Genomic DNA, 23,078 nt, shown 5'->3' on the forward strand with positions numbered 1-23,078 from the left:
CTGACAGGGTCTCCTCATGACTGACAGGGTGCCCTCATGGCTGACAGGGTCTCCTCCCTCCCACTGTCCATCACCCCAAATGTTGGGATGCCAGGCAGAGATGGGGTTCCCAGCATGCCCCGGGTGCCTCTGCCTGCTCCGTAGGACGGAACAGAAAAGACCAAGACAGAATCGCACAGAGCGAATCCCTTGCACCTGCTGCGTCGGAGCCCCTCCCACTTGTCAATCAGCCCTCATGTCATTTACAGAAGCCTGAAGGGAACTAGGAGGAGTCTGTCACGTGAAATAATCCAGACTCAGGGGACTGTCGCTCTGTTTCTCGGTTCGATTGCTTCCGCCTCTCCAGCTCGGTCTGTCTGTCTCTGGGCTCGATTGCTTCTCCCTCGCCTCCTCTGAGTCTCTGGGTTCCATTGCTCCTGCCTTTTTTTTTTTTCCCACCTCGTAGCCCTCCGATAGCCCGAGACAATTTTTTTTTGTTTTTCACCACGGCTGCGCGCGGGGTCAACGCAGGATAATTTTTTTCTTTAACCTGATAATTCAGTTTTTTTGGATTTGCGTCGGCCTCTGGGCTGCGTCCGACGGGCTGCGCGGGGTCCCGGGCGCTGCGCGTGCGCCTCCCGCTCCGGTCCCGGACCGCGTCCTGCGCCCGAGGAGGAGCCGGCCTGCCCGGCTCGGCACGCGACAGAGCCGCGTCCCCGCCCCCGCCCGGATTCCGCCCGCTGCGCGGAGCGGAGGGGCGCTCCGGACTCCCGCCGGGAAAAATCCGGATCGGACCGCGTAGACCAGGAAAAATCCGGATCGGACCGCGTAGACCGCGGGGAAAATCCGGATAGGACCGCGTAGACCCGGGGGAAAAAATCCGCATCTGACCGCGTAGACCCGGGGGGAAAATCCGGATTGGACCGCGTAGACCCGGGGGGAAAATCCGCATCGGACTGCGTAGACCCGGGGGGGTCCGGATTATCACCGCGTAGATCGGGGGAAGGGGGCGGAATCCGGATTCTGACCGCACAGACCCAGGGGAGAAAAAAAAATCTGTATCGGACCGTGTAGACCTAGGAAGAAAAAAATTCGATTCTGACCGTTTAGATCGGGGAAAAATAGCCAGATCGGACCGTGTAGAGCCGGGGGGAAAAAAAATCCGAGTTTTGACCGCGTAGACCTGAAAAAATCCGCATCGGAGCGCATAGACCTGGGGGGGAATCCGGATTCTGACCGCGTAGATGGGGGAAAATCCGAGTTCTGACTGCGTAGACCCAGGAAAGAAACCAGATTTTGACCGCGTGTACCTGGAAAAAACCCGGATCTGGAGGAGCTGAGGTAGGCCGGTGCCCGCTTATTATAATATTTCTTAATATTTATTTATTATTCCTATTTCGCTATTGGAATCCTTTTTTTTTCCTTATTGCAATTTAATCATTTTTCTTGATTATAATGATTTTTCATTTTTTTGTCCCAGTTTTTTTAAAGATTTTAAATTTTTTTCCCATCAGCCACTACGTTCTCAGACTTTAAAAAATATTAAAATCAGATTTATGTCCATTTTTAGAAAAAAAAGGGGGGGGGCAATCTGGGCCAAGTCGGGGAAAAATAAAGGAAAATTTAAAAAACGGACGCAGGCAAATAGAACGACAGGGAAGGCGCAGCGCGGGAGGCTCGCGGGGAACGACCACGCAGCACCGCGGGGTCTGCGCGGCCCCGGGACCCGCCGCGTCCTGCGGCGCTCACGGCTCACGCACCGCGCGGAGCCCCATCGCGCCCTGCGACACCAGACCCGCACTGCGCCCCGGCAGAGCCCGCTGCGCCTGCGCCCGCGAGCTCTCGGTCTCCGTAAGAAATCCGTCCGCGGCCCGCCGCCCGCGTTCTGGGAGCGAGACGATGCCCGAAAGCGTCGATCGATCCACTGCTCTGGTTCGACTAGGTCGGACTTGTCTTTTTCTGGAAGAGGCGGGCGCGCTAAGAGGAGGCTGGGGTCGGGGTCAGGACTCAGGAGAAGCCCCCGGGGTAGCGCCAAGGCCTGGCGGGGCCGGGAACCCGGCGTCCGCCCCCCCCCCCCGAGGGCCCCTTCAATGAGGTCGTCCCTCGCGGGCCCCCCCCCCCGCCCCTTTCCTCCGCCGTGACAGACAAGGGGGCGGGGCTTAGGCAGCAGCAGGTGCAATGCGCTCTATTTTCTCCTCCATCCGGGTCTCGGGGGCGGGGCTCCTCCGGCTGCTGGGAAGCAGTGCATGCTGGGAGATTCCACCTGCACCTGAACACCTGGGACCTCCGAGCTGGGGAAGCTTTTGAATGTTCTAGAACATTTCAGAAGCCAGGCAGGGGCTGAGGGGAGTGCAGGGGTTTTGATATTTTTGGGGGGGGGGCCTCAATGGATGGACGTGGTAAATGAGTGACAGGTGGAAATGGGCGGGGCTAACATGGACATGGTGAATGATTGGCAGGTATAATATATCGCATTATGTGTGTTATTATAATTACTATATTATTATGTAATTTTAGGTATGATGTAGAATCTCTTAATATTTATTGTTGGCACTTTAAAATGTTTTATTTGTGTATTTTATTGGAAAGGCAGAGAGAAGCAATCGAACCCAGAGAGAGGCAGAAGCAATCAAACCCAGAAAGAAAGCGAGAGAGGCAGAAGCAATCGAACCCAGAGAGAGAGGCAGAAGCAATGAAACCCAGAGACAGCAAAGCGCGGGGCGTAGGGTCGCCAGCCTTGAGCTGTCCCTTCCTTCTGTGGTGTTCTAGAACTTCCTCTCCTTGTGTTTCCCCTCCCTTGCTCCCTTTAGATCTGTGGGGTGAACACTCAGTGCATCTAGAATTCTCCCAGAGAATCAGAGGTTAAAAAGTAAAGCTTGCTTTGAGGAGCGCCATCATCTCGTTCTAAGAGCTTCTGGAATGTCCTAAGAATTTCCAGAATGTTCTGAGAACTTTCCCGAATGTTCAATTCCAGAATGTTCTGAGAACTTCTGGAAGGCGCGTTTCTCACTGGACTGATTTTTCTCTCTTGTGTTTTCCCAGGATGGAAAAGCAAATCAGGTAGATTTCTATGGGATTCCGGAAGGTTCTGCCCTGGAACACTCAGGGAAGGGTGAGTGTCAATCAGCATGGATTCTCGGTGACTAGAGAGCCAGGCAGAACCAATCAAACCCAGCACCCAAGGATTTGCTCTGATCCCTGCTCCCCCCAAGGCACCTGTCAGCCGTGCTGTCAATCATTAATTGTCATTAATTCGGCCCAGCCAACTCCGTTGAGCAACGAGGTTTCCAGAATAGCAGCAAGTCTCACAAAATTCTAGACGATTCCAGAATGCTCAAGGGTGCCTGCCTTCTCTGTCCCCCTTAGGCCGTCCTGGAGTTTCCGTGAGGAGTTGTCCGTCCCAGGGAAGTTTCCAGAACCCTGCTCCGTGATCCGTGTTAGCTGCAGCTCTGTGACCCCTTCTGGAACCTTCCAGCTCCGTCTGTGATCTGCCCCAGAACCCGCTGGTTCCCTCATCCCTTCGAGAGTTCTGGTTCGTTCCGGAACACTCCAGCTCCTTCTAGATGCTTCCAGCTCCTTCTAGAACCTTCTGGCTCCGTGTGAATCCCTGCTGGCGCCTTCCACGGACCCTCTGAGAACGCCCCAGCTCCCATGACCCCTTCCGGAAGCTCCCGGATGTGAACGATGCCACAGCCCGCGGGCCTGCCCCTCCCGCTCCTGCCCCTGCTCTCCGGCCCCGCCCCCGTGCTCTGGCTGGCCGCGCTGTCCATCCACGTCGCAGTGATGGATGGCCAGGCCCAGGGCCCAGTGGTGAGCACCAACTACGGCAAGGTGCGGGGCCTGCGGGCGACGCTGCCCGGAGAGGTGCTGGGCCCCGTGGACCAGTTCCTGGGTGTCCCCTACGCGGCACCCCCAACTGGCGAGCGCCGGTTCCAGCCGCCTGAGCCGCCGTCGTCCTGGGCCGGGGTGCGGAACGCCACGCGGTTCCCGGCCGTGTGCCCCCAGCACCTGGACGAGGCGTCACTGCTGCATGACATGCTGCCTGTGTGGTTCACAGCCAACCTGGACTCGCTGGCTGCCTACCTGCAGGACCAGAGCGAGGACTGCCTCTACCTCAACCTCTACGTGCCCGCCGGTGAGCCCGGGTGGGCTCAGCGGGCCATCGGTCTGGTCTGGCAACCGTAATCCATTACTCGGCCAGTGATGGGTTGTGTCTGGGAGTGCCAATCTGCAGCTTGGCAGGCGATGGGTCCGGTCTGACTACTGAAATCCATTACTCTGTGGGTGATGGGTCGGGTCTGGTGACCGTGATCCATTGCTTGGTGGGAGATTGCTCAGGTCTGGGATCAAGGAGTCAGTCCTTGGTCAGGTCTGGGATTGGCAATCCGCTGCTCACCGTTGATTTCTTGGGTCTTGCAGTGAGGATCTATCATGAATTGTTGGGTCTGGCTAGGGAAAGAGCTAGGGTTATGCCCAGGCAAAAGCAGTTGAATGCAGAAGTAGGCACATGTAGGCCTAGGCAATCAAACCTGAGAGAAAGAGGAAGCAGGCAAAATAATCGCACGCAGACTTGGGCTTTGCTGATGGATCCTGAGATGCAGAGAAAGAGCACAGGCATGATAAGTCGATCTCAGAGAGGCAGCCACGACCAATCAAAGCAGAGAGAGAGAGAGAGCTTCTGTCCCATTGCATGCTGGGAATTGGGTATCCCAGCAGAGAAGCCGATTCTAAAAGGTTCCAGAAGCCTAGGTCCCCCAGGATCTCGCAGATGCCAGCGCGGAGCCAAGAAAATAAAGTAAAAAATAAATTAAATAAATGGAAAATAATTTAAAAATGAAATTATGAATTTATCAGCAAAAAATCAAAATTAAGAAATTGGAAAAAATAAGTTAAAAAATAAAAAAGGAAACAAAATTAAAATAATTTAGAAAAATGAAATTATAAATTCCTTAGCCAACAAAAAATAAAGCTAAAATAATAAAAAAATAAAAAGTCAAAAGAAATTGAGAATAAATTAAATGAAAACAAAATAATGTAAAATAATACAATAAAAATATTAAAAATAAAAATCAAAGTTTTGAAAGGTGAAGTTAGAGACAGAGGCAGAAGCAATCAAAGCCAGAGAGAAGCAGGCAAAACCAATCAAACTCAGAGAGAAGGAGAGACATAGGCAGAAGCAGTCAAACCCAAAGAGGACACCAAAAATCAGGGTCCAGGAGACTTTGTAGAACTTAGAATGATTGGGAGTGCAGCATCATGAGAAGGAGGGAATGATCATGGGAAGGAAAAAGTGAAGCATCATGGGAAAAGAAAGTGAAGCATCATGGGAAGGAGGGAGTGAAGCATCATGGGAAGAAAGGGAATGAAGCAACATGGGAAGGAGGAGGAAATGAAGGATCATGGGAAGGAAGAAGTGAATTATGGGAAGGAGGGAGTGAAGCATGGGAAGGAGGGAGTGAAGCATCCTGGGAAGGAGGGACTGAAGCATCATGGGAAAGAGGGCCTGGAGGATTTTTCTTTTTCACCCATTGACGCTCACTTTCAATCCCACCCTGACAAATCTGCATCCTCACAGGACAAAGCATATTTCTTACTTTTTTATTTTTTAGTGGAAAAATACACATTTTCACTCATTCTTCTTGACATCCTTCTGTGCATGAGCCTTTCTCGCCTCCCTATATTTTTTTCCGTGTCCTTCAGAGCCAAGATACTAGAATCCTAGAATGTACCAGAAATGTTCCAGAACCCTCCAAACTGTTTCCAGAAATGTTCTAGAACATTCTGAATTGTCCTGGACTGTACTAAAATGTTTTTTCTCTAGATTTTTTTATCAGCCTTTTTTGATTCTAGTGCATTTTAGAATGTTCCACAAAATTCCAGAATTTTTCCAGAATGCGCTAGACTGTTTCAGAAAGTTCCAGAACCATCAAGAATGTTCCAAAATGTTCCACAGTCATCCAGGCTGTTTCCAGAAATGTTCTAGAACAGTCTGGAAATGATTCCGAATATTCTAGAATGCTCTTGTTTTCTCTAGATTTTTCGCCAAATGCAGTCTTTGAATCCCAGTGCATTCCAGGATGTTCCACAATTTCCAGGAATGTTCCAGAAATGTTCCAGAAACTTCCAAAATGTTCTTGAATGTTCTTTTTCCTCTAGATTTTTTTCGGGAAATGCAATCTTTTTGAAATCTCTTATTTTTTTCTGGCTATGCCCTCAGGAAGCCACACAAGGAAAAACGCTGATGAAATAAACAACAGCGAGCGGCTCGAAGAAGGAGGTATTTTTTTTCTTTTTTTTTCCTGATGGAATGTTTCTATTTTTAGTAACAGAGTTCTATAGACAAGAAAAATCCCATATGATTTTTTAAATTTTTTATTTTTAAAAAATTTTTTAAACTTTTTTAAATCTATAAATTTTTTTATTATTTTTCATTTTTATTATTTTCAATTTTTAAAAATTTTTAATTTTTAAATTTTTCAAAAAAAATTTTTTTAATGTTTGTTATTTTTTAATTTTTAATTATTTTAAAAATGTTTCATTTTTATATGATTTTTTAAAAATTATTTTAATTTTCAAAATTTTTATGATTTGTTAAATTTTTATTTTTAATTTTTTCTTTCTTTTTTGGGGTTCACAGCTGAGATTCTGGGGTTTTTTTTAACTTTTTCTTTTTTTATTGGGAAAAATGCTGATTCTAAAATAGGAGTATTAAGAGGAGGTTTTTCTTTCAGGATCTCTCTCTCTATGGGTTTGATTGCTTCTGCCTGTCTCTCTGGGTTTGATTGCTTCTGCCTCTCTCTGAAATTGGTTGTCCTGTCTCGCACTCTCTCCCTCTCTTGCTCTGCATTCGATTGGTTCTCCCTGTCTCTGTGTCTGGGATTGATTGGTTCTGCCTGACTCTGTCTCTCACTGTGGATTTGATTGCTTCTGCCTCTCTCTGGGATTGATTAGCTCTGTCTAGCTCTGCCTCTGGGATTGATTGGTCCTGTCTCGCTCTGCCTCGGGGATTGACTGGCTCTCCCTCACTTTCTCTATCTCTGGGATCGGCTGACCTACCTGCTGCCTGAAGACGCCCGTGAGCAGGGCGGCCGGAAGCCGGTGATGGTCTACATCCATGGGGGCTCCTACCTGGAGGGCTCGGGCAACATGATGGACGGCAGCGTCCTTGCCAGCTATGGCGACGTCATCGTCATCACCCTCAACTACCGCCTGGGCGTGCTGGGTAAGTGCCCTGCCAGCTGGAGAGATCCAGAACGTTCTAGAACATTCCAGTGCATACCAGAACGTTCTAGAAAGTCCCAGTGCGTTCTGGAAAAATCCAGAGCATTCCAAGTTCTAGAAATTCCAGAACATTCTGGATCTGACAGCTTCTGAAGAGCCTCTGGCTTGGATGGGTTGGTTCTGTCTCCCTGTTTCTGGGTTTGATTGGCTCTATGTGTCTCTGGGTTCAATTGGTTCTCTGTGTTTCTCTGGGCTTGGCTGGTGCTGCCTATCTCTCCGGGTTGGATTGGTTCTGTGTCTCTCTGGGCTCAGCTGGTGCTGCCTGTCTCCGTGTTAGATTGGTTCTGCCTGCCTGTCTCTGGGTTGGATTGGTTCTGCCTGCCTGTCTCTGGGTTGGGTTGGTTCTGTCTCCCTGTCTCTGGGTTGGATTGGTTCTGCCTGCCTGTCTCTGGGTTGGGTTGGTTCTGTCTCCCTGTCTCTGGGTTGGATTGGTTCTGCCTGTCTCTGGGTTGGATTAGTTCTGTCTCCCTGTCTCCGAGTTGGATTGGTTCTGACTGCCTGTCTCTGGGTTGGGTTGGTTCTGTCTCCCTGTCTCCGGGTTGGATTGGTTCTGACTGCCTGTCTCTGGATTGGGGTGGTTCTGTCTCCCTGTCTCTGGGTTGGATTGGCTCAGCCTGCCTGTCTCTGGGTTGGATTGGTTCTGTCTGCCCCCGCAGGCTTCCTCAGCACCGGCGACCAGGCGGCCAAGGGCAACTACGGGCTCCTGGACCAGATCCAGGCGCTGCGCTGGGTGGAGGAGAACGTGGGCGCCTTCGGCGGGGACCCCAAGCGCGTGACTGTGTTCGGGTCGGGGGCCGGGGCCTCGTGCGTGAGCCTGCTGACCCTGTCGCACTACTCGGAGGGTGAGTCTGGCTGTTCTAGAATGTTCTGTGTCCAGCATATGTAGAACAGTCCCCTTCCAGAAGGCTCCATTCTAGAATGTTCCATTCCAAGAACGTTTCCCGTCTCCATCATTGTTGAGAGTCTTGGTCGTGCCTGTGGTGTTGCTGACAGCTTCCAGAACATTCCGGAGAAATCTGGGTTTCTTGAGTCCCAGTGTGTGTGGAGGCTTCTGGAACATTCTGGAAGCTTCCACAGCATTGTGCGTGCTCTAGAATGTTCCAGAGAAATCCAGATTGTGGAGATGTCTGGAAGACTGCAGAGGCTTCTGGAACTTCCAGAACGTCTGGGACTCCAGATTTCCAAGGCTCAGTCTTTGTGGCAGCTTCTGGAACATTCTGGGTCAAGAACATTCCAGAACGTTGCAGAGCAGCCACAGCCCTGCGTGCCGGGTTCTGTGGAGCCTTCTAGCAGATTTGGGGCCACCCCACAAACATTGCTGAGGCTTCCGGCACACTCCGGAATGTTCCACACCCACCTCCCCGTCTCCCCCACAGGGCTGTTCCAGAAAGCCATCATCCAGAGCGGCACGGCCCTGTCCAGCTGGGCGGTCAACTACCAGCCGGCCAAGTCCACGCGCCTGCTGGCCGAGCGGCTGGGCTGCGGTGCGGGGGGGGACTCGGCGGCGCTCGTGCGGTGCCTGCGGGCGCGGGAGGCCGAGGAGCTGGTGCGGCAGCCGGGTGCCGTGGCGCCGGCCCCCTACCACGTGGCCTTCGGGCCGGTGATTGACGGCGACGTGATCCCGGATGACCCGCAGATCCTGATGGAGCAGGGCGAGTTCCTCAACTACGACATCCTGCTGGGCGTGAACCAGGGCGAGGGGCTGCGCTTCGTGGCTGTGGACGACGTGGACGTGGCTGACGTGGACTTCGATGGCTCCGTGGCCGCCTTTGTGGACCGGCTCTACGGCGCCCCCGGGGGCCGGGATGCCCTGCGGGAGACAGTCAAGTTCATGTACACCGACTGGGCCGACCGGCATGACCCTGAGGCCCGGCGCAAGACCCTGGTGGCGCTGTTCACTGACCACCAGTGGGTGGCACCAGCCGTGGCTACGGCCGACCTGCACGCCCGCTACGGCTCGCCCACCTACTTCTACGCCTTCTACCACCGCTGCCACACCGACACCAGGCCCGCCTGGGCCGCCGACGCTGCCCACGGCGATGAGGTCCCTTACGTCTTCGGCGTACCCTTGCTCGGCCCCGCCGACCTCTTTGCCTGCAACTTCTCCCGCAACGATGTCATGCTCAGCGCCGTAGTCATGACCTACTGGACCAACTTTGCCAAGACCGGGTGCGTGTGGGCGAGGGAGCTTGCTGTAGGGGATTGATTTGGCAATCGGGCTGTCAGAGTTTGATTGGTCATGCCTGGTGATCAGGCCATCTGGGATTGATTTCTCATGCCTGCCCATCAGTTGCACAGGGATCGATTTCTCATGCTTGGCTATCAGAGTTTGATTGCTCATGCCTGGCAATTGGGCTGTCTGGGATCGATTGCTCAGGCTTGCCATTCTGTCATATCTGTCTCTCTGGGATTGATTACTTCTGCCTGTCTCCTTATGTAGGCCGACAATGGGTTCTACCTGCCTCTCTTCCCTCTCTCTTTCTCAATTCCTTCTGCCTGTCTCTTTTTCTCTGGGATCAACTGCTCCAGCCTTTCTGTCTCTGGGATCTATTTTTCCTGCCTGCCTTTCTCTGTCTCTGGGATCTACTGCTCCTGCCTGCCTCTGTCTGTCTCTGGGATTTTCTGCTCCTGCCTGCTCCTCTCCTCCTCTGGGATCAACTGCCTCTACCTGCCCCTCTCTTTCTCTGGATTGACTCATTCTGCCTGTCTCTGCCCACAGGGACCCGAACCAGCCAGTGCCGCAGGACACCAAGTTCATCCACACGAAGCCTAACCGGTTCGAGGCAGTGGCCTGGGCCAAGTACAGCCCCCGGGAGCAGTTGTACCTGCACATCGGGCTGCGGCCGCGCGTGCGCGACCACTACCGCGCCACCAAGGTGGCCTTCTGGCTCGAGCTCGTGCCGCACCTGCATGGCCTGCGCGAGCTTCTCCAGGACGCCTCCCCTACCCCCACCTCAATTGGCGCTCGGCGCTCAGCCGGCCATGCCTGGCCACACTTCCAAGATGGCGGCCAAGATGGCACCCCAATCGGCGCTCGGCGATCAGCTAGCAATGCCTGGCCTGGCATCCAAGATGGTGGCCAAGATGGCACCCCGATTGGTGCTCGGCGCTCAGCTAGCAATGCCTGGCCCGGCATCCAAGATGGCAGCCCGATCGGCACTCGGCGCGCAATGAGCAATGCCTGGCCCGGCACCCAAGAAGGCAGCCAAGATGGCAGTGCGGAACGTCCCGGAAGTTTCCGGAAGGCCGCGGCGGTGCTGATCGAGACGCGCCGGGACTACGCGGCCGAGCTGAGCGTCACCCTGGCCGTGGGCGCCTCCCTCCTCTTCCTCAATGTCGTGGCCTTCGCCGCACTCTACTACAAGCGGGACCGCCGGCGCCGCGTCAGTCAGCGCCGAGGGGGCGGGGCTGATGGCGGCCACGCCCACCGCCGCGACGCCAGCCACACACCCAAGGACGTCGCTGCCGCCGCCGCCCCATGCCACTCCCAGGATGCCCTGCGGCTGGGCTGCCCGCCGGACTACGCCCTGGCCCTGCGCCGTGCGCCCGAGGACCCCCCACCAGGCGCCCCCAGCACCATCACTCGGGGGGGCGGGAGTGGCCAGGGAGTGTCCAGTCTGCCTCATGGACACTCGACCACCAGGGTATAGGGCTAGCGAGGGCCCTTGAAACTGTTCATAGATATGGGGGGCCTTGAAACTGTTCATGCACATTGGGCGGCCTAGGGTGTGGGTGGCCTCAAAACTGTAGGTGTGGGGAGCCTTCAAACTGTGGACATGGGGAGCCTTGAAACTGTACATGGAGGTGGGTTACCTTGACACTGACCATGGACATTGGTCAGCATTGAGACTGAGGACATGGGTGGCCTTGAAACTGTCCGTGGATATAGGCCACCTGGAAACTGTCCATGGACAATGGGCAGCCTTGCAACTATCCACAGTATCCACTAGCTGATGTGGGGAGTCTTGAAACTGCCCCCAGGAGATAGGGAGCCTTGAAACTGTCCATGGACATGGAGAACCTTGAAACGCTTGGTGAACAGGGAGAGCTTTGAAATTGTCCATGGACAAGGAGAAACCCTGGAAAATTCCAGATAATTTCATCCCTATCCATGGTACATGGGAAGCCTTGAAACTGTCCGTAGATGTGGGTGGCCTTGAAACCGGCCATGAACATTGGAAAACTTGAAAAATTCCAGAAAATTCTCCCAACCCTATCCGTGAACCCTATCCTTGAAACACTCCATGGACACGAGTGACCTCAAAACCATCCCTGAATGTGAGCAGCCTTGAAACTATCCACGACCAAGGAGAAACCCCAGAAAATTCCAATCTCTGATTTTGTGCAACCAGGGAAAAAAAATTCCTGGAAATTCTTATCTTGATGATGGAAAGTTGTGGAACATTCCAATTTCTTTTTTATATTCCTACTGGGAAAAAAAATTCCTTCAAGGGACTCTGCTGAGGCGCAGGAGACTCTCAGCTTCGACCTGGCACTGGAACCCATCCTGGAATCCTCCAGAATCTTCTGGAATGTTCTGGGTGCTTCCATGCAGACGTATTTCCAGAGCTGTTGTCAGCGTTTTCAGTCTCCAATTCTGCTGTATGTAAATAAATATAAATACACATATAAATCTCTACTGAACCAAGATGGCCGACTGTCCCATCGTTCTGGAAAGTTCTGGAAGCTTCTGTGTGTGTGCATGTGTGTCTGGAAAGTTCTGTGCATATCTGTGAGCATTCCGGAGCATGCCAGAAAATTCCATAGGCATTTCAGTCTAGAAATTCTAGAAGGTTCTATAAAGAGGACCAGGAAGAGTAGTCGATCGCCTATGTGGCGATGTCTTGTGTCTCTGCGGAAAGTTCTAGAACGTCAATGGAATAGGCAGAATCAGTCAAACCCAGAGAGAGACAGGCAGAACCAGTCAAACCTAGAGAGACAGAGAAAGACAGATGGAACCAAACTCAGAAAAACCCAGAGAGACACAGAGAGAAAGAGAAGGAAACAGGCAGAAGCAACCAAACCCAGAGACAGAGAAACCAATGAAATCCAGAAATCCAGGCAGAACCACTCAAACCCAGGGAGACACAGGCATAACCAATCGAACCCAGAGACACAGAGGGAAGGGAACCAGGAAACAGAACACCAACCATCCATGGAAATTTCCGGAATCCCAGACAACCATGGAAAGTTCTGGAAACACCAAAGAACCACACTCATGTGCAATGAATGAGTTTACTTCACCAGTGAGGAGACAGAGAGGCAGCCAGGAATGGACAATTCCAGAACATTCTAGAACCTTCCAGAACATTCTTTCCTGTTATCCTTGGTGGAAGGAGATGCCAACGTGAAGAGGGACAGAAATCATCCAAAAATAAATAATCCCAGGGATTCTAGAATGTTCTAGAATGTTCTCTCAGGGACAGGCTTGGACAGCCTCATGGCGGACAGGTGTCTGTCAGAGAGAGGAAAGCCAAGTCAGCACAGCAGGGCCGAGGATTCCACAGAACTCCAAGGAATTCCATGGAAGGTTCCAGAATGCTCACCTGTGCCCAAGATCCGGATGTGCTCCTGCGGGATCCCGCTCTGCTCCAGGAGCTCTGCGTAGCGCTCAGCTGCTTGGCGCTCAGGCCCTCTGCTCGAGCTGCGATGGGGGGCCGATAGTATGTGCCAACTGCATACACTCAGCCAGACCCACCCCAAATAGGATGCGGTCAAAACTGATCTAGTGTGCGCCGACCATATAGACTTGGCTGATACTGCTCTATCTAGTAGGCGCCAACTGTATACATCCAGGAAACCAGTGCAGGCTAGGACAGGTCAGGATTGTTCTACTTAGTATGCTCCAAGTGTATACAGAAGAGCAAACCCATCCAGGATAGGACAGGGCCAAGGTTGCCCTACCTGCTATGCACCAACTGTATACAAAAGGCAAACTGATGCAGAACAGGATGGCTCTGGGTTGTTGTATCTAGTATGCACCAACTATACACTTGGCCAGACCCATCCCACACACGACCGGACCCCGTGTTGCTCTATCTAGGAGGCACCAACTGTATGTGATCTGGAAAAGGCCGTGCAGACACAGCGTAGGGCAGGGGTGAGGGGTGTCTGACACTGATCCAGCTGTGTGACAGGTGCCGGGAGCGCCCGGTAGAGTGCCGTCTCCTCAGTAAATGGTTTCGGAGTAATGACTGCCCACGTGCAGAACTGAAAATAGACACTTATATCACATAGGAAACCTACTCAATGCAGCTAAAGACTTTATTGGAAATTGAAGTGTCTAGGAGAAGAAATCGGGATAAAAGTCTGTGACGGTGGTCAGGCCATGTCGTTTTTGTACTTGAACCCAAAAACCCAGGCTTATTAAAAGTTTTTTAACAAAGTTTTACTTTTGTGAAAACAGAAGGAAGTGTGCAGGAATGAGCAGCGTGGGTGTAGCTCCTCAGGAACTGGCCCGCTTTCGGGAGCCAGGATCTGGGAAGGCACTGCCCTGCTGCACGGCACCTCCAGCCCACGTCCTGGACTTCCTGGCGCCCGACGACGCAGGAGACGGCAGGACAAGATGGCCGGGCCCCTGAGGAACAAGGACGCGAGCCGTGAGCAAGGCCCATCAGCCCCCCAGTGCACACGGGGGCCCTGACAGCCCCGTCACCTCCAGCACTGCTGGGGAAGAGGGCACCACACCGTCTAGGGAGAGCCCAGAGTGTTCTGGAAACTTCCAGACGATGCCAGGAAACTTCCTGGAAGGTTCTAGAGAAACACTTTAGAATGTTCTAGAAAAAAAATGTCTGGAATGTTCCAGAAAATTCCAGGCGATTCTAGGAAACAGTCTAGAAGGTTCTAGGGAAGATTTCAGAAGGTTCTAGAAAGTTTCTGGAACGTTCCAGAATGTTCCCAAGCCTTTTCTGCCACAGTCAATGGGAAGAACTACTTCAAGTTCCTGGTGCAGGAGCCCAGCCACCCCTCCCCTGCTCACCCCTCCCCTGCCCCTCTGTGTCTACTCACCCCTTCCCCTCCCCTCTGTGTCTGCAGTGTCTGCTCACCCCTCCCCCACCCCTCTGTGTCTTCAGTGTCTGCTCACCCCTCCCCTACCCCTCTGCTGTGTCTGCAGTATCTGCTCACCCTCCCCCTACCCCTGTGTCTGCTCACCCCTGACCCCTGCCCTCTGTGTCTACTCACCCCTCCCCTGCCCCTCTGTGTCTACTCACCCCTCCCCCTCCCCTCTGTGTCTGCAGTGTCTGCTCACCCTCCCCCTCCCCTCTGTGTCTGCAATGTCTGCTCACCCCTCCCCTGCCCCTCTGTGTCTGCACTGTCTGCTCACCCCTCCCCCGCCCCTGTGTCTGCAATGTCTGCTCACCCCTCCCCCGCCCCTCTGTGTCTGCAGTGTCTGCTCACCCCTCCCCTACCCCTCTGCTGTGTCTGCAGTATCTGCTCACCCTCCCCCTACCCCTGTGTCTGCTCACCCCTCACCCCTGCCCTCTGTGTCTGCAGTGTCTGCTCACCCCTCCACCGCCCCTCTGTGTCTGCTCAGCCCGCCCTGCCCTCTGCTCCAGTATGGTTGGGGCAGGTTCCCCATGCACAGCGTCAGGCTGTCTGCACGCAGCCCCGTCACGCCCTGCCCTGCTAACCCGCCCTGTGAGTATGAAATGCTCCATCGTCCGCCCTCACCAGCTCAGGCTAAAGCGAGAGCTCCACTGCACCGTGCTTGGAAATGTCTCATTTAAATCCTATTTTTAGTTTTCCTGGAAATAATTCCATTTCATTAATATTTTCAAAAAAGAAATTTGGCGTTGATAATTTAGTGATGTCTGCTCTTTCATCCCTTATCTTTTTTTTTTTTTTTTTTTTTGGACAGGTAGAGTGGACAGTGAGAGAGACAGAGAGGAAGGTCTTCCTTTGCTGTTGGTTCACCCTCCAATGGCCGCCGCAGCCGGTGCATCGCGCTGATGCGAAGGCAGGAGCCAGGTGCTTCTCCTGGTCTCCCATGGGGTGCAGGGCCCAAGTACTTGGGCCATCCTCCACTGCACTCCCGGGCCACAACAGAGAGCTGGCCTGGAAAAGGGGCAACTGGGACAGAATCCGGCGCCCCGACTGGGACTAGAACCCGGTGTGCCGGCGCCGCAAGGCGAAGGATTAGCCTAGTGAGCCGCGGCACTGGCCTTCCCTTATCTTCTAAGTACAGAATTTCCATTTGTTTTTCCATTTTCTGGAATTTGTAAATTAAATAACCAAATCAAATGGTCTTTTTTGGGTTCCTAAAATGACAAACCCTACAATTATTACTTTACCACCTGTCACTATTCCCTTAGCTCCACACAACTGCCTTCCACCACCTCCTGTATGCGGCGATTGGCAAACATATCAAAATACATGCTTTTAAAGATTTATTTATTTATTCAAAAGGAATGGTTATAGAGAGGGAGACAAAGAAAGAGACCTTCGATCCCATGCCTAGAACTGCCCGGACCAGGCCAGGCTAAGCCATGGGCAGGAACTGCATCCGGCCTCCCGGGCTGGGAGCCAGGCCCCACACAGAGTGGCCAGGACTCCACCAGCATCCACAGGAGAGGCCGCACCACAGTCACCCCACTGCCACGCGTTCCATCATCCCATCACCCCACATCACTCCACACACCAGAGCCATTCACATCCTTCTAAATGGACGACTCTAAAATGCCCGTAGGAGGGGAAATGCGTGCCTGCACGCCCGCTGCTTCTGGCTCTCCGGGTACCTTTGCCGGGCTCTCTGTGGGTGAGAGTGCTGGCAGAGGTGTTTGGCACCTCCGAGGTTACTGTGGCTGAAGAGCCTCGTTCTAAGGGGGTCCGGGAGCAGCCAGTCCTCTCAGCGTTCATCACCTTGCTAACCCCTGTGGTCTCTGCCGTCATAGTTAAAGGTGGCAGAGCTAACCGTGGGCCCATGGTCGACGGCGGTTTCTCTGGAGGCTCTCTGGCCGCCACTGTCCCACTGGGCGGTCAGCTGGTATTCCCACCACATCTCCCCTGTGAATCACAACTCATTTTTCTCTTGTGTTCAAGAATGTCTCCTCATCTTTTGCTTTCAGCTTTCTAAATAATGCGCCTTCCTTTAGAATCCTGTGTTATCTTTGTGTCCATATTCCTTAAATCCTACTTTTAGTTTCATGGATGCTTATGTTGTAGTTTCCAAATTAAAATTTGAGAAATTATGTCATTATTTCTTCTTTTTAAATATTTATTTAGTTAGTTATTTGAAAAGCACAGTTGCAAAGAGACAGAGACAGAGAGAGACAGAGACAGAGGCAGAGAGAGAGGTCTTCCATCTCCTGGTTCACTCCCCAGATGGCCTCAACGGCCACAGCTGCGCCGATCCGAAGCCAGGAGCCAGGAGCCAGGAGCTTCTTCTGTATCTCCCATGCAGGTGCAGGGCCCAACGACTTGGGCCACCTTCCCCAGGCCACAGCGGGGAGCTGGATGGGAAGTGGAGCAGCCGGGACTCAAACTGAAATCCACATGGGAGCCGGCTGTGCAGTCTGCAGCTTTGCCCGCTGCGCCACAGCGCCGGGCTGGGTCATTATTTCTATGAATATTTTCTCTGCTCCTTTCTTGCATCTACTTTTTGTACTTCCATTATATGTATTTGATGTGTCTGATGATGTCCCACATTTCAGCTGGGCTTTGTTTGCCTTTATTGTGTGTGAGTGTGTGTGTGTGTGTGTTCTTCAGTTTAAATAATCTCTATCAATCTGCCTTCAAGTTTGTTAACTTCTTTATCTGTCTACCAATTCACTCTTGCTGTTAAGCTCACAGAGTAAATTTTTATTGTTATTTTAGTTTTGTGAGCATATATATAATTCTTATTTTGAATGTTTTTCCTGTTAAAATTGACATCAGACACTCCCACAGGCTGTTTAGGTTTGCTGCTTTTGGTGTGTAAGTTATACTTTTCTGTTTATTTTCATGCTTCACAATTTTTGTTGAAAACTAAACATTTTAGGTAATAGGTTGTAGCAATAATGGGTACTGGTTCCCTGGTCTCCAGCTCTTATTTTTATCTTATTGCTCATTTGTTTAATAGCCTGCTGGGAATTTTAATAACTCTATTCCTCACCCAGAATACCAAGAACTGAGGTTACTCCTCAAAGGGGCATGGCTTTGAGTACTCGGATGACAGTGGCTTTGCTAGGCTCTCTCTCTTTTCCCATAACCTCATCCAACTGATAACTCAGAGTTCTTGCTGATTGCTATGTTCTTTAAGAGTGTTCTGGGGCATAAATTATTCTAAAACCAACCCAACCAAAATCTAGCTCCTGGGGCCGGCGCTGTGGTGCAGTGGGTAAAGCCGCCGCCTGCAGTGCCAGCAGCCCATGTGGGTGCCAGTTCAAGTCCTGGCTGCTCCTCTTCTGATCCAGCTCTCTACCGTGGCCTACTCTGAGGTAGGCCCAAGTCCTTGGGCCCCTGCACCTGCGTGGGAGACCTGGAAGAAGCTCCTGGCTCCTGGCTTCGGATCTGCACAGCTCTGGCTGTTGCAGTCATTTGAGGAGGGAACCAGTGGATGAAAATCTCTCTCTCTCTCTCTCAATCTCTCTACCTCTCCCTCTGCCCCTCTGTAACTCTGCCTTTCAAATAAATAAATAAATCTTTTAAAAAATCTTCCTCCCTTGGATGTGTAGTTTCTAAGCTCTATCTCACAGTTTTTGATCCTTAGAGGGTTCACTCCAGTTCTTATTCCACAATTCCCTCTTGAACACTGCCTGCCGACAGGCCCGCCTGTGTCTGAATGTCTGCTCAATGGACATCCACACCACGTTCTTCTCATTTATTCATTTTCATTTCATTTGCGCCATCCTCTTCCTCCCCAGGTACGCGTTAGCAGAAAGCGAGGTCAGAAGGGAAGCAGCTGGTGCTCCAGGAGGCATTCTGACTAGGGAATGCCAGGCAGCGACAGCCCCGCCCCTCAGTCACTCTGGAGGACTCGCTGAGACCTGGACAAGGGCCTCCAGCACCTCCCAGCACGGCCCTCCAGCACATGAAGCTGCAGGTGCACCGAGCTCCACGGCCAACACAGATCGCACAAGGCCGTGCTGGGGCAGCCCCTCAGATGAAGTCTCCGAGGCACAGGAGCAAACCCCTGGTCCACACTCTCAGTGAGACTCTGTCATCCTCCCTCTCAGGACGACAACCTCTGGGGACGTCGCCTCTGACCCAGGCGCATGAGAGAGAACCAACTGCAGCATTTTTATGCATCGTTATGTACAATCTGCTTATTTTGCTGACATTTACCACAGAATAAATTTTAAGCTTCATTCTACTGTGTCTTGCATGGAAAGACATCGGAAATATCCGCACCTCACGCACAATGTAAATTGTGACAAAAACCGATACTAAAGAACACAAAATATGAAATAAATATTTAAAAAATGCAAAACCAGTATACCCAAAGCTACAGAACATTGCAGAAAGATACTAAAAGACAGGGATACACGTGGACAGATGTAGTGCATCGTGGCCTATCCTCCATGAGTCGTAAACATGCTCATCAGATAAGAAGGACGTCACAGCATAACTGCATCCAAATCAGTATTTCAATCTCAAAGTTCCTGAATCTACCATTCCAAAGGAAGACACATAGGCTGCAGGCTGTGGAGCAGAGCGTCTTAACCCACCAGTAAGGACATCGTCCTGTAAATCTGTTTGCACACTCTCTTCATGGCGGCCTTCATCTCTTTATTCCTGAATGTGTAGATGACAGGATTCAGAACGGGAGTGAGGACAGAATCAAAGAGAGCAAGATACTTGTCCATCTGTGAATTGGGGTGTGGCCAGGTATAAACAAACAGGGTGGGACCAAAGAACAGGATCACCACAGTGATGTGAGCTGACAAGGTGGACAGGGCCTTGGAGGACGCTCCTGAGGAGTGTTTCCAAACACTGACCAGGATGAAGGTGTAGGAGATGAGAAGCACAGAGAAAGAGCCGACACAGATGAACCCACTGTTCACAGTCACCATGAACTGCAGCCGACTGGTGTCTGCGCAGGCCAGCCTGAGGAGCCGAGGGAGGTCACAGTAAAAGCTGTCCAACACGTTAGGGCCACAGAAGGGCAAGCCAGTGAGAAACACCAGTTGGAACAGGGAGTGAATAATGCCAAGGCCCCAGGCAGCAGCCACAAACAAAACACACACCCGTGGGCTCATGATGGCCAGGTAGTGAAGAGGCTTGCAGATGGCCACGTACCTGTCAAAGGCCATGGCCATGAGCAGCACCATCTCCACACCGCCGATCACATGGATGAAGAAGATCTGGGCGATGCAGCCTCCAAAGGAGATGACCTTGCGCTTTCTGAACAGATCATAAATCATCTTGGGGGACGTGACCGAGCAGGCTCCCAGGTCGATGAAGGAGAGGCCCGCCAGCAGGAAGTACATGGGGGAGTGCAGGTGAGGGTCTGTGGTCACAGAGAACACAATGAGGCTGTTCCCAGTCATGCTCGCCGTGTAGAGGACCGAGGAGAACACCAGGAGGAGACGCTGGAGCTCCTGGGAGCTGGTGAGGCCCAGGAACACAAACTCGGACACCCCCGAGTGGTTCCCTCCAGCCATGGGTCAGCCCACTGGGTGCAGTTGCAGTTATAAGAACTAACAAAACAGAAGGACACGTGGTTAGGGAGACAGTGATAAGTACTAGAACTGCTGATAGTACCATGCTCTCATTATGAACAAATCACATATGGTTATCCAGCTCTCAAACAGACAAAACAACAAAATCAGTGTCACAACACGTAAGTTGCAGCATAATTTAAACCCAACACTGGTACTATCAGTGTAATATGCCATCATCAAATAGGTAATGTAGGCCAAAAACAACAGGATTTAGAACTAATGAGATGTTTAAACCACCTGTGATACTACTTCTCTCAACATATTCCCTATAATATTTATGCACATTCTCATCATTTCCTTCACCCCCCAGTTTGCACCCATAATTCTCTGACAGAAAGTGTGGACAAGAGGACGGTGTCCTGAGGGGTCATCAGGTGGTCATCACAAGGAGTCAGAGGTGGAGACTGGACTAAGATGAGCTGTAGGTTGAGACAGGATAGAGAAGTGGGAATGTGGGAATGGAGAGCCCATGAGAGCAGTCAAACTGGACAAGGATGTGGGTTTCCATTTCTAACACAACAACCACTAAAATCCACCACATTTCCTGTCACTCACTGTTCTCTGCTGTTTCTAGTTTCTACGTAATTTTTCACGATTGTAGAACCGTTAATGGCTTCACACACGGTCATGATTTGTTAAGGCACCTTCACCTCCTATCACACAAGTGTTTCTCAAGGCATAACAAATATGCACTTAGGTGATTCAGCCAGAATTTCTTCAAGGTATATGTCTACAGAGGCCAACGTGGGTGTGACACCTCTCGAGCAGACCTCTCTGTTCATACCTGTGGACGTACTAAGGACCAGCACCTAGAATACGGAGATTTAACTTTATTTTATCATCTAAGTCTCCTTCTAGGATCAGCTTTTATCACCATGGACATTTCCCTGTAGAGTGCGCAGAACCTCCAGCATGCAAACCACTCTGGTTATTGGATATTATACTGAGTATTTAGCTAAAATCTATTCAACTACAGGTATTTTTATCTTCAAGGAAATCTGAAGAGACTTTTATCTGATTTACACTTTTAACTGATGATTACAAAATGAGAAGAATATCAAATATTAGTGACTCAGGTCTGAGGCGGGCATGTGGGATTTCTCACTGTGAGGTAAACCACACTGGAGGCTTAGTCCTTTAAACGGAACGGAGCATGAACAAAGAGCAATGCTGTGTTCCCACGTCTCAGTCACTGTGAGGGCAACAGGCACTGGTGACGGAAGCCCTAAGTGCCCAGCGTGGTGATGGGGTGATAATGCGCATGGGGTGAGATAAGGCCCTTCTGTGGAAGACGGTCATCATTCAAGGGGAAGCATGACATCCAGAAAAGCTACAGGAACTTCCAGAATTCAAACAATTGAAAGAACAGACACCAAAATCTAGGTCTTTCAACCTTATTTCAGAACTACAGGGTATACTAACCAAGTAAACTGAGCAAATAATCAAGTAAAAAAGAAGGGAACGCAAGGGGCCAGCGTTGTGGCACATTCCGCGATGGCAGCTTCCCATGGGGGCACCACTTCACACCCCAGCTGCTCTGCTTCTGCTCCACTCCCTACGAGTGGCCAGGAAAAGCAGTGGAGGATGCCCCAGGTCTCTGCCCCTGCCGCCATGGGGGAGAACCACATGAAACTCCTGGCTCCTGGCTTCAGCCTGACTCAGCCCTGGCTGTTGGGACCATCAGGAGCAAGAATAAGCAGATGGATGATCTCTCTCTCTCTCTCTCTCTCTGTAACTCTGACTTTCAAACAAAGAAATAAAAATTTGTTCAAAAACAAAAGAACTAAAAAATGTTATTTTCCTGATTAAAACCAAAATTGACCAGAGACAGTCAAATAAATTATCCACTATTAATATAAAATTATATAGTAGCCTAAAAAGTATTACATAAAATATGTACCCACTTAAAGATTATTTAACCTGTACAATAGTAAATTTTATTTGGTAAAGTGCTCATTGCTATCATGATTTGTGTACTTATTCTTCATATTCTGGTTGTATAATGGCTCACTACAATTATAAAAACTTTAGATCATGCTTCCAATAAATCTACTCTTTTGGGTTTCCTAAATTTTATTGTCCCCAGAGATCTATTAAAATCCCAATCATTCTCTGTAATTTTACTGTCAGTTCCCTTATATATTACCTTGTTTGTCCCTGTAATCCAAATAACTAAGAAAACAGTTTTAAAAAAGAATCATAAATCTGAGTTTATGGAAAATTCAGGATATGTTTATTTCAGGGCTGGTGCGTTGGTGCCGTGGGCTAAGCCTCCAACTCTGGGGCCAGCATCTCACATGTGCACCACCCGCTCGGGACCCGGCTGCTCCTTTACTAATCCAGCGCCCTGCTGTGGCCTGGGAAAGCAGTGCAAGATGGCCCACGTGCTCGGGTCCCTGCACCTGCGTGGGAACCCAAAAAGAGCTCCTGGCTTCAGATCAGCCCAGCTCCGGCCACTGTGGCCATTTGGGAAGTGAAACAGTGGATGAAAGAATTTCTCCCCATCTCTCTCTCTCTGTGTCTGTAACTCTACCTCTAAAATAAATGAATAAATTTTTTTTGACAGGCAGAATGGACAGTGAGAGAGAGACAGAGAGAAAGGTCTTCCTTTTCTGTTGGTTCACTCCCCAAAGGCCACTGTGGCCAACACACCTCACTGATCCGAAGCCAGGAGCCAGGTGCTTCTCCTGGTCTCCCATGGGGTGCAGGGCCCAAGCACTTGGGCCATCCTCCACTGCACTCCCTGGCCACAGCAGAGAGCTGGCCTGGAAGAGGAGCAACCGGACACCGATCGGGACTAGAACCCGGTGTGCCGGCGCCGCAAGGCAGAGGATTAGCCTAGTGAGCCGTGGCACCGGCCTGAATAAATATTTTTAAAAACACATATTTATTTGGTGCAAATAATCTTGAAATCTATGCATAATTTTTTCATAAGCATGTCCCATGAACTATTTGAAGGCTTATCATAATACAAGTACAATTTAATGTGATATATGTCAGAGGAGTAGTAAGATAAATTTTTGGTGATTTTTTTTTTTTTTTTTTTTTTTTTTTGCCGTGGAGGATCCTAGTGTATGAACAGCAGATGGGGAAGGCTATACACAGGGATATTTATGCGGCCTTTTAGGAATGAGTGACACATGAGTAGAAGAAGGAGGTGCATACAAAGTTTAACAA

General features: G+C 50.9%; 2 protein-coding genes across 6 annotated transcripts; one reads left to right on the plus strand and one right to left on the minus strand.

The window, feature by feature from the left end:
• The first annotated feature begins 426 nt into the window (after nt 1-426).
• On the plus strand, nt 427-11,908 carry LOC100358455 (neuroligin-4, X-linked). 5 transcript variants are annotated; one of them, XM_008269267.5, is made up of 8 exons: nt 465-1,320; nt 3,022-3,091; nt 3,346-4,114; nt 6,197-6,256; nt 7,049-7,201; nt 7,917-8,102; nt 8,637-9,429; nt 9,980-11,908. In XM_008269267.5, the coding sequence occupies exons 3-8, from the start codon at nt 3,664-3,666 to the stop codon at nt 10,908-10,910; spliced, it is 2,574 nt and encodes an 857-aa protein (XP_008267489.2). In that variant the 5' UTR covers nt 465-1,320; nt 3,022-3,091; nt 3,346-3,663; the 3' UTR covers nt 10,911-11,908. The 5 variants fall into 5 exon arrangements, with proteins under 5 accessions (XP_008267491.2, XP_008267489.2, XP_069910062.2 ...); XM_089309384.1 differs by lacking the exon at nt 465-1,320 and adding an exon at nt 1,770-1,921; XM_008269268.5 differs by lacking the exon at nt 465-1,320 and adding an exon at nt 2,298-2,438.
• A 5,915-nt stretch (nt 11,909-17,823) lies between these two features.
• LOC100358190 (olfactory receptor 4F3/4F16/4F29-like) lies at nt 17,824-21,697 on the minus strand. The gene has a single exon (XM_017348400.4). It carries the CDS (start codon nt 19,839-19,841, stop codon nt 18,897-18,899), a length of 945 nt encoding a protein of 314 aa, XP_017203889.3. The 5' UTR covers nt 19,842-21,697; the 3' UTR covers nt 17,824-18,896.
• Between the last annotated feature and the right edge of the window lie 1,381 nt (nt 21,698-23,078).

Source organism: Oryctolagus cuniculus, chromosome 12, assembly GCF_051225735.1.
Source record: "Oryctolagus cuniculus isolate XC-2025 breed Fujian yellow rabbit chromosome 12, ASM5122573v1, whole genome shotgun sequence".
NCBI lineage: Eukaryota > Metazoa > Chordata > Mammalia > Lagomorpha > Leporidae > Oryctolagus > Oryctolagus cuniculus.